At 33.7% G+C, this 10,447-nt stretch overlaps 3 protein-coding genes across 4 annotated transcripts; 1 reads left to right on the top strand and 2 right to left on the bottom strand.

Annotated features, from left to right (window-relative positions):
• Positions 1-3,230: 3,230 nt before the first annotated feature.
• On the top strand, positions 3,231-6,078 carry LOC112522381 (protein OBERON 3-like). Of its 2 annotated transcripts, none has more exons than XM_025131473.1 (3): positions 3,231-4,548; positions 4,687-5,054; positions 5,208-6,078. In XM_025131473.1, exons 1-3 carry the CDS (start codon positions 3,407-3,409, stop codon positions 5,669-5,671), a joined length of 1,974 nt encoding a protein of 657 aa, XP_024987241.1. In that variant the 5' UTR covers positions 3,231-3,406; the 3' UTR covers positions 5,672-6,078. The 2 variants fall into 2 exon arrangements, with proteins under 2 accessions (XP_024987241.1, XP_024987240.1); XM_025131472.1 differs by having other exon boundaries at positions 3,231-5,054; positions 5,208-5,678; positions 5,759-6,078.
• A 316-nt stretch (positions 6,079-6,394) lies between these two features.
• On the bottom strand, positions 6,395-6,866 carry LOC112522810 (probable transmembrane ascorbate ferrireductase 2). Its single transcript, XM_025132123.1, has 2 exons — positions 6,678-6,866; positions 6,395-6,589 (listed from the first exon to the last, which is right to left on the bottom strand). Exons 1-2 carry the CDS (start codon positions 6,864-6,866, stop codon positions 6,395-6,397), a joined length of 384 nt encoding a protein of 127 aa, XP_024987891.1.
• A 923-nt stretch (positions 6,867-7,789) lies between these two features.
• Positions 7,790-9,093, bottom strand: LOC112522809 (probable ascorbate-specific transmembrane electron transporter 1). Its single transcript, XM_025132122.1, has 4 exons — positions 8,929-9,093; positions 8,755-8,803; positions 8,140-8,339; positions 7,790-8,053 (listed from the first exon to the last, which is right to left on the bottom strand). The coding sequence occupies exons 1-4, from the start codon at positions 9,091-9,093 to the stop codon at positions 7,790-7,792; spliced, it is 678 nt and encodes a 225-aa protein (XP_024987890.1).
• Positions 9,094-10,447: the final 1,354 nt, after the last annotated feature.

Raw genomic sequence — 10,447 nt, 5'->3', positions numbered from 1 at the left:
TAATAGTTCTCATAATTATCATAATATATTCGGTTCTCAAATGATTAAACTCTTGGAAAAAAAAAACATATGTGTTATATATATATATATAGAGAGAGAGAGAGAGAGAGAGGTTGGTTATTATACAACCCTTGACATTTGTACAACCAATACAACTCAATATCAACCGTCCATTTCATTTGATTAATATGTGATTTCATAGAAGTTTTGATTGTTTCTTAATATAAAGTATTGATCATAATTAATGAACCATATTCATCTTTCATAAATATTCAAATCATAATAAATGAATTCTCATCATTTCCATAAATATCTCAATTCCTTGGGTTGCATTGGTTGTACAAATGCGATGAGTTGTATTTGAAACAAACTATATATATATATATATATACATATATATATATATATGTGAGTTATTGTGCAACCTTTTATATTTGTATAACCAATATAACTCAATCTCAACCGTCCATTTAATTTGATGAATATGTGATTTCATAAAAAATTGATTGTTTCCTAATATAAAATATTGATCATAACTAATTAACCATAGTTATCTTTCATAAATATTCAAATCATAATAAATAAACTCTCATCATTTTTATATATACCTCAATTAATTATGTTATATTAGTTGTACAAATGTGATGGGTTGCATTTGAAACGTCATCTCTCTATATATATGTGTGTATGTCGTGTTTCACAAAAGGAAAATTCAAAATTAGAACTTACAAAAAAAATATCATATCTATTTTACATAACTTTGAAAAATTAATATACATTACTATGATTTTACGAATATATAATTTATATTAATTATCCTAAGGTGCATAAGATTCTTTTTTACACTTTTCACTTTAACTTTCATTCTTATCAGAACCCAATCTCCTCATATATATGTAAAAAAATTAAAGTATATAGTTTAAAAACGTCAACTCAATGAGTCAACCTAATGAATAGAAGAGTCGTTCGACCATTCATTGTATCCTTTAAAGCCTAATAGAATTCCAGTATACTGCTATGTCTTAATTATTATTATTTTTGATATTTTACATGAAATAAGAACCAAGATCATATAATATTTGTTTCTAATTAGGGGACCTTAATGCAACATCTCTTTTAGGTGCACGTTAACTACGTGATGACATTCATTCTATGTTCATGGCACCAGAGTTTCTCACGTAGTCAAACTGTATACATACACTTTTCGCGCAAACCTCTGCATACATTCGACACTAGAAGAAAGATTGTGTTTTGCATCTAACCAAAATTGGCCACCGAATTAGTATTCACAAATCAACATAATACCAAAAACTCTTTGCCTCCAAAGATGGATTGTCGTCTTCGACAACGTTTATGGACGATTTCGCTGATTCTATGTTTTGTTGTCATTGCATACGGTATCTCTTTTCTCTTTCTGTTTATTGCATAATATATTTTGATATGTTTTTTCTCGTGAACTTATCACTAAATGACCCAAAAAGATATGCTGAATTAGACATTTTAGTTGTGGTAGGGATAGTAACAGTGTTTGTGTCTGCAGAGATGAGAAAAGCTATTGGAGAAGAAATAGATGCGTCATGTATCTACTCAAGTAAGACTTATAAGGGACCCTGCTTCTCTAGCAGCAATTGTCGCATTATTTGCAAAGCTGAAGGTGCCGTTAGTGGACACTGTCGAATCTTTAGCTTTCGTTGTGTATGTGATAATTGTAGTTACTTTGTAATGGATCCGTAGATCATAAATTAATGTTAAATTTATGAATGGTTAGACATTGACCAGCTAACGATAAACACTCATTTGCAGCAAGAAATTATGTCAAAAATATATACATAAGTAAACTATTTTAAAGTATCATGTAAGTTGTCACTAAAATCGAAAATACAACTGATTTGTATAACTTATGTTGTAGCTTTTTATTATAAGATAACCAAAAAATTTGTTTTAAATATGTTATATAGTTTTAAACAAATAATATGGGTTTTATGATGGATATTTATGTACGTACAAAAGTCTATATCTATATTTTTAAGGATTTTCAGGAAAAAAAAAAGTTAAAGAAAATATTCAATAGATTTTTCAAAATTTCTTTAAAATAGAGAACAAAAATTCAAAATTTTCAAAAGAAAATTACATTCAACTCCAACAGCTGCCTCATTTTAGAGATTACAACCAATGTTAATAAAGCTTGACGCAACAGTCGTCGTCACTTAAGACTTGTGTTTAACGTCATGTTAAGTCTGTGGAACACTATGATCTAATGCGCGGTTTTTGTAGCGTAATATTTGATTTTATTTTTTTTAAATGTCTTATTTGTTAGTTTCTAATGTATAATCTAATTTAAATTATTTAATATCATTGATTCATTAAGTAATAGTAGAAGATATATGTTTATATGTACAATACTTTATATATGAGTTTGTTACAATAAGTCACGTCTTGAAAAAATTCTTGGCCATGCATTGACTCCTAAGGCTTGAAGGTTTGATCTTGCCGCTACGTCATACCTCACGTCATTTAAAACTTTAATTACAACACTGAAATATTTTATACATTTAATACTATATTATTTTTATTTTTATTTTTATTTTCTAAACATTTAATTTGAGAGTTTTTATCGGTACTCAATATAATTAAAAGAATATTTCTATCTTATAATAATCATTTTTGGGAAATTATTTAGATTTGAAGAATTTAATCTTCGATCCTACTTTTTTTTATTTTAAAGAAAAGTTATCAGAGATCCATTAAGACCAAAATATTTCACTTTATTTAAATTTAAGAAAAATTAAATAATTATTTTGACAAGGAGGCGAATAATGTTACGAGAAGGACGGTTAACGTGAAAAGCGTAAAAAATGATTTAGATATTTAATTATTTTTAATATCAAACTAATCCAAAAATCAAGTTTATGGGAGTGTTTATGATTGCTTATAAAAACAACTTATTTATTTATTTATTTCGATGTGATATCAGTAATAAATATTTTTGATTGTTTGATTAAACAACTATATTTGAATAAATAACTTATATATGTGTCAAACCGATAATAAGGAGTTTTTGAAAAAGTTAAACATTCTTATTTATAATAAATTGATAAGTGTTTTTGAAGTATAAGTTGTTTTAAAGGTGAAAATCCGTTTTTCCACTTCCAATCTTTAATATGAACTCAACCTTACGACTAGAAATCAATGAGAAATGAATACAAATGAACGTGAGAAAAGGGCAGTAGAATCTATAGAGCGGAATTCAGCCGTTGGGAGAGAGAGAGTCAATGGCGTGCTGAAGAATTCCGTAGGGAAAGACCCAAGAAGCCGCTAATATCACCTTCAAATCTGAATTCCTTTTCACTATCTCCTCTCTACACAAGGTAACAACTCTCCATCCTTGCTAATTTCATCGTTCATCATGTTAAAACACAAAGAAAATTCTTCAAGTAATGGTGTTTCTGGAGGTGGGATCACTCAATCCAAGGAAACAGACGTGATTTATGATGAGAATCAAGCCAACCCAGGTGAAATTTCTTTATTTTCTGAAAAGGGGATTGGTCTTTCTAATAAAATTCTCGATTCAAAACCCTTAGTATCAGGGACTTGGAATGATGATCACAACGAACCAAAAGGAAAATCGGTTGTTTCTGAGGATCATGGTGATCGTAATCGTTGGGTGGAGAGAGATTTTATGCAGTTATCAGGGAGTTCTTCAAAAAGAGAGGTTGAAGATGATGAATTTAATGTAATTAGTAGAGATAAGAAGCCAAAGTTAGAAACCCTAGACCTATCTTTGGCATTGCCTGATGTTTCATTATCTCTAGCTGCTTCGAATGAGGTTCGATTTGGTGAACCTTCGGTTAGTTTGAAGCCCAGTAGGAGTTTACAGTCTTTGCCTACAAATAGTAACAATACACAGACCACTTTCTCCATGGCTGATTCAATGTCATTTTCGTGTTCCCATCCATTTTCACATAATTCCAGTTGCTCCATGACTCATAATTCAACTGAGAATTACGAGAATTCAAAGATTTGGAATGGTGGGGAGGGAACTAATGGATCTGTTCATAGCCGGTTTAGGCCTGTAGGTGATGGTGGTGTTGTGTTGGTGCAAGCTAATGGCACCAATTCTGATAATAATCTGTCGTTATTCCCTTCCGAACTGCTGGCGAGGCTCAGAAACGACACTCAAGCGGGTGACTCAATGGGAAGAGGTTCTAACGGTACCAAGCCTTCTAGACCTGAAAAGATTCTTCAAGAAATTGTATCAGAGTCTATTCCAGTAATGGCTCAGGTAATTCAAGAGCTTTCTGATGAAACACTCGAATCCACGAAGGACTACTTGAAGAAACTGATAGAAATCCCAGAAAGAAGAGACGAATTGGTGAGACTACAGCTTCGGCTTGAGAGAAGATCCGATCTTACCAGTGAAAATCTTTCAAAAGCCAATAAAAACCAACTTGAAATCTTGGTTTCTATAAGAACGGTTCTTGGAAGCTTCTTATCTGTCCAAAACCGCCTTCCAACCAATGAATTGATCGAGATTTTCTTATATGAAAGGTGTAAGAATGTGAACTGCAAGAGACTATTACCTGATGAAGACTGTGACTGCAAGATTTGTTCAAAAAAGAACGGATTTTGCAGCCAGTGTATGTGCCCAGTTTGTCTGAACTTCGATTGTGCCAACAATACTTGCAGTTGGGTCGGGTGTGATGTATGTCCTCATTGGTGTCATGCAGCCTGCGGTCTACAGAAGAATCTAATAAAGCCCGGTCCGAGCTTGAAGGGACCCACAGGGACAACCGAGATCCAATTTCATTGCATCGGTTGTGGTCATGCTTCTGAGATGTTTGGATTCGTTAAGGATGTTTTTAAGTTTTGTGCAGAAGAATGGAGTTTGGAGACATTGATGAAAGAGCTTGATTGTGTTAGAAAAATCTTTAGAGGGAGTTCGGATTTCAAAGGGAAGGAGCTTTACTCGAAGGCCGGTGAGATGGTATCGAATCTTGATAACAAAGCGATGTCTCCTTCAGATGTATGCAGCTTCATCATTCAGTTTTTCAACTGTAAGTCTTTTCTCAAGTTTTTTAAATTTGTATGCATGATTATAAGAATCAGGGAAGGTTTAAATGACGACCGTAAACATCTTGAGAATCTCATTTGAACTTTCCCTTAAAAGAATGATATAGAAAACTTAGAATTGTCGTTATGATATATAGACACAGATGGCATATCCGAATTTCCCACATCCAATTTGCCATCAACTGTTGTTCCACCATCAAAACCTCCGTCTCAAATGATGAATAGTAACAACATGATGATTGAGGATGAATGGTCCGTAAAGTCGACCAAGAAAGACAGGTTTGACAGCGTGGAAAGCCTTGTGAGGATAAAAGAAGCCGAAGCCAGAATGTTCCAGAAGAAGGCCGATGAAGCCAGAAAAGAAGCAGAGGGGTATAAACGGATGATCAGGATAAAGATCGAGAAATTGGATGAAGAGTATACACAGAAGCTCTCCAAGTTATGTCTAAATGAATCCGAGGAACGAAAGAAGCAGAAAGTTGAGGAGTTTAAGGTTTTGGAAAATGGTCATTGTGAATATTACAAGATGAAGATGAGAATGCAAGCAGAGATTGCTGGTTTACTGCAGAGAATGGAGAACACCAAGAAACAGTGGGTGTAAATCTCAAGTATGTTTCTTTGAAGTTGCAGATTGAATAGTTGTCTTTTTATTCAGTAAATTAAGGATCTTTTTTTGTTTTTTCATCAGATTTAGGGGCCGTTTACCGGTTGAGTATGGTAAGGATTGAGAATCTTACCCGGTTAGAGGCATAGCAAGAACCTAGAAACTTATCCGGTAAGTGAAGGAAAAGACTCTTACCCGGTAATCGCTTACCAGGTAAAAGACGCCTACCAAAAACTCATTTTGATGGTCGATAATGTTCACAATAAGGTACATGAGAGTGGTGATTCTTGTCGATAAGTGTTTATCATGCAAACGTTTGGTAAACAGTACCTTAACTTGTGACAGTACTATATTGAGTATTTGTTCTTGAATGTCATTAATCTTTTCAAGAAAGCTCTTTATTCATGTTTAAATGCAAAAGTTTCTCAACAGCAGTGAATTAAGCGCATGTTTAAAGACGCTACAATAAAATGGGTTTTATAAGATGTTGGATATGTCTTAATGTCCTAATAAACTGTTTCATAGGACTTAAATTTAAAGGACCTAACAATTGTACGTTCTATGTAAAACTGTTGGAATAAGTTGATATGACGTATTTGGGCGTCCTAATAAGTTTTTGTAGTACATTTTTGAAGTAAAGTGTCCTGTTAGCTTTTTTATGAAGTGTTCTATGAGCATGTATTTTTACAACACTTTTTCAAATAATGTCATCAAATTGTCCTATAAAGTTGATGATAGTGCTTCTTGGCCACGCTTCAAGTGTTTGAAAAGGAAATTCTCCGTTAATCCCGTCTCAACAGTCACGATCGCCATGAGAAAGATAACGACGCTAAAGAAAACATGCCATCGAGCTAGTCTTGCCCTTGTTGCAGACTCTGGGCCTAGGAATAAAAGAGAGAAGAATCCCAACGGCGACTAGAATCCGTACATTTGTGTTAGTAAATACGAACGCGTTGGTTGGTAGATTATGAACGATTTCGAGATGGAAGGAGAGCAAGATTACCTGAAACCCGATTAAGCAGATGGTAGACAAGCCGATCCAGGAACGTAATGTGTTCATATGGAGTTCGTTATGAAACTTGAAGACTGCATAAACGCCCAGAATTTCGGCAGCAAGCGCGATCAATTGTAGTCTCAGGCGAGACCGTTTAAGCACTTGTCTTGATCCAGGGATCAACTTGTAGGTGATCATCACTGATTCAAAACACCGATATGCATTACCGCGAATGTGATCATAATATACAACTCAAAAAAGATTATGAAAAGTGAAAACCGTCACATTCTGATAAGAAAACAAAATATAGCTCAAGCCGAATTCGCGTACAATAGTGCGGTTCATAGCTCCACCGGCGTTTCACCATTTTCGGTGGCTTATGAGACCACTCAAAAGCACGTGGTGAATTTAGTCGATTTACCCGGAAAGGCTCACGATAACGCACTCAAGTTGGTTGAAGACGTGCAAAAGACGCATGCCGATGTCCGAGAAAAGATTGCTCAAGATGTACTACACATTCCGTCTGTATGATTGTACGCTCTCGAATGCAGTTCAAACGTACGTTAATTTTTTTTCTTTGATTTGTGACGTGAAAGCAAAGGCTTCCCTGAAAATTTATGAGCCAAACCAGCAAAAGGGTAGTGATTGATACAAGCAACAAACGCGTGAATATGATGATCGGCAACACGGACATACGATAACCAAAACGATCGTTGGCCATGACACAAACGGAGACGAAAAGATGTGTAACTAGGGGGTGGAAAAACAAGTGTTGGAAACACATGTATAGATAAAGATAGAGATCCCTTCTTAGTCTTTCTCTCGTGCTTAAGAACACGAAAAGATGTGTAATCACTTAGAATTGATCCAAAGGTGGAGATCCCTTCTTAACCTTCTCTCCACAACCCTCGTTTTCATCAAAACCCAACCCATATTTGTAAAAGCAACATGTTTCCATATTGTTATTTTACACTCAACTTGTCATAACAACTTTACATAAAATGTAAAACTGAAGTCCTATAAAACAGTTTATTAAGACATTTAGACATATTTAACGTCTTATAAAGCCGATTTTGTTTGCGCTGAGATAGGCACAACGATCATATGTCAAAGAGATAGGACTATATCCTTCGTAGAGGAAGAACAACAATAAGGGAAACCGTTATCCCCGAAAGTAGCAGTAACAGTCCTATAAAGTTGACGATAAGCGCTTCTTGGCCACGCTTCAAGCGTTGGAAATAGAACTTTTCTGTTAATCCCGTCTCGGCACTCACGATCGCCATGAAAAAGATAACGACGCCAAAAAAAACATGCCATGGAGCGATTCTTGCGCGTGTTGCAGACTCTGCGCCCGGAAACAAAAAAGAGAAGAATCCGAATAGCAACTATAGAATTCGTGAGTTTCTGTTAGTACATACGAACACTTTGGTAGATTCTGAATGGTTGTAGGATGAAAGCAGAGCAAGATTACCTGAAACCCGAATAAGCAGATGGTAGACAAGCCGATCCAGGAATGTAACGTGTACATATGCGGGATATGGAGTTCGTTATGGAACTTGAAGACTGCATAAACGCCCAGAATTCCAGAAGCAAGCGCGATCAAATGTAGCATCAGGTGAATTAGTTTAAGCGCTTGTCTCGATGCAGGGATCGACTTGTATGTTATCATCGCTGATTCAAAATACCGATATACATTAGCTCATACACGATCATAGTAAGTTTTGGCCACAACTCAAATAAGAGCGTATTTGGTATCCGGGACAAATAAGGCGGAACAACAACCTGTTGGCAACAATTAGATTGGGACCTGACAATACGAAGGGGTTGTTTGGTTGGTTTTCCATCAAGTCCTGAATGAAAAAGGTTGTACGTGTGGATCACTCTTTCTGTATAGATTGAGAAGATTTCTGTTTAAGAGGGTTTTTTCATAAATAGAAGGAACTTGCTTTTAACTGGGGGCAAGTTTGAAAAAGAACTTGACATTCTGGATAAAGTTTTCCCTAAAAGCTTATTAAATAAGTCATTTTCTATATAATTAAGTCACTACCTAACAGTGATAGTGTAGTGATCATAGTCTATTTCTTACCTTCCCCAGAAAATACAATGAATCCAAGTACCATGAGAAGTGGATGCAACTGCAAATCACAACAACAGAAACAATTCAAGCAAATCCAATCAAATCTTTAAATGAATCGAAAACCGAAACACATAATGTAACACACACCGTGATCCTACACTCGCGATTAACGTCAAAACTTACATTAAAAATCTTTGCTTTGATCTGTGATGTAAAAGCAAAACCTTCCCTGAACCTCATGAGCCAAACCAGCACAAGGGCAGCGATTGATACGACCAACAAATGCGTGAGCGTGAACACGATGACTGGCAACGCGGACGTACGGTCACTGGAACGATGGTTGGCCATGACACAAACGGAAACGAAAAGATGTATGATTACTAATTACGGGTAGAGTATAGACATGCGACTTAGCAAAGAATCTGTTGGGTTCATCGATCAAAAATGGAGATTGCAAGAGAGGAGAGAAGAGGACAGCTGATCTTGAAAATTTGGTGCATATATGCAGTTGGAAGTTCTGTTATTTTAAGATTGTGTTTATATTTGGTAAAACAACAATCTTTGGAAAGAATAATGAAATATTGAAGTTCGTTAAATCAGGGAATGATATGTATAGTTCGATACAAGAATACGTCACTTCAACGATTGTATCATATCATCGTTGTTGATATTATTAATTATATAATAGTAATCAAATAAGAAAATAAGACGATGCACACGGTTTGTTAAATATTGTTTCAAATGAAAATTTCCAAAAATATTATTTTATATAAGAGTTATTTAAGGCATTTATTTAAGAGGTTGGATTTCAATGAGAATAAAAGTTATGGTAAAAAGGGATCTTCATCCTAAGATGTATATTAAAATGAGATGCAATCTCTGTATCAAATACATGGATGGATGAGTTTGAGATTAAAAGTGATCAAAGTTTCAAATTTCTTCTTATGCTTCTCACCTTAACTCTCTATCTCTCACGATGATTTGCCTTTATTTAAGATTCTTTTTTTAAATTTTTTTATGATTTTAATGTGATTTAATTTTTTATCTAAAAAATTTATTTTCTATTGAAGGCATTTAAAGCATAATTTAATTTTCATTAAAGACTTTTTTATTTAAATAAATGATTTTTTTATTTAATTTAATTTTTTTATTTGAATAAAGATTTCATAAATAAATACCTTAATTGAATGAGTTAAATAACTATTATAGAAATAAATGAATTTTCATATAAGAATAGGTCGATACAAGAATATTGTATAATAGAGTCAGATCAACGGTTATATTAATATTGTATAATAGAGTCGAATTTATATAAGAACAATAATTAAATAAAAAAAATTATTATAGAGCACATAATTCATTAAATAATGGTTTAAACAAAAGTGTTCTAAAAATAAATAAATAAGGGTACAAAAGTCATTTATTTATATAAAAATTATATAAGACGTTTATGTAATATTCTTCTTTTACTATTTTTTTATTTTAATGTGATTTAATCTATACTATATTATAAAGCATTTGGCTAAAACTCTTAAAAACTCTTAAACTCTTAAAACTCTTAAACTCTTAAAAACTCTTAAACTTTTAAAAACTCTTAAACCCGTTCATCCCTATCCGATTTCATCCCATATCTGAATTCGTGTAACTAACTGCAGATAAACACAATCAAATACGGGATAAACATCTTATTTTAAATATAAAA

Source organism: Cynara cardunculus (assembly GCF_001531365.2).
Source record: "Cynara cardunculus var. scolymus isolate 2C chromosome LG 12, CcrdV1, whole genome shotgun sequence".
Classification (NCBI taxonomy): Eukaryota; Viridiplantae; Streptophyta; class Magnoliopsida; order Asterales; family Asteraceae; genus Cynara; species Cynara cardunculus.
This window is presented reverse-complemented; position numbering and strand designations above follow the sequence as displayed.

Bases quoted from the DNA above. Each gene is read 5' to 3' on its own strand.
- LOC112522381 (XM_025131472.1), top strand. From the start codon at position 3,407: ATGTTAAAACACAAAGAAAATTCTTCAAGTAATGGTGTTTCTGGAGGT. The intron at 5,055-5,207 runs GTAAGTCTTTTC...TATGATATATAG, and splicing joins CATCATTCAGTTTTTCAACT to ACACAGATGGCATATCCGAA.
- LOC112522810 (XM_025132123.1), bottom strand. From the start codon at position 6,866: ATGATCACCTACAAGTTGATCCCTGGATCAAGACAAGTGCTTAAACGG. The intron at 6,590-6,677 runs GTAATCTTGCTC...TACGGATTCTAG, and splicing joins TCTGCTTAATCGGGTTTCAG to TCGCCGTTGGGATTCTTCTC.
- LOC112522809 (XM_025132122.1), bottom strand. From the start codon at position 9,093: ATGGCCAACCATCGTTCCAGTGACCGTACGTCCGCGTTGCCAGTCATC. The intron at 8,340-8,754 runs GTAAGAAATAGA...ATTTTGAATCAG, and splicing joins CATTGTATTTTCTGGGGAAG to CGATGATAACATACAAGTCG. The intron at 8,054-8,139 runs GTAATCTTGCTC...CGAATTCTATAG, and splicing joins TCTGCTTATTCGGGTTTCAG to TTGCTATTCGGATTCTTCTC.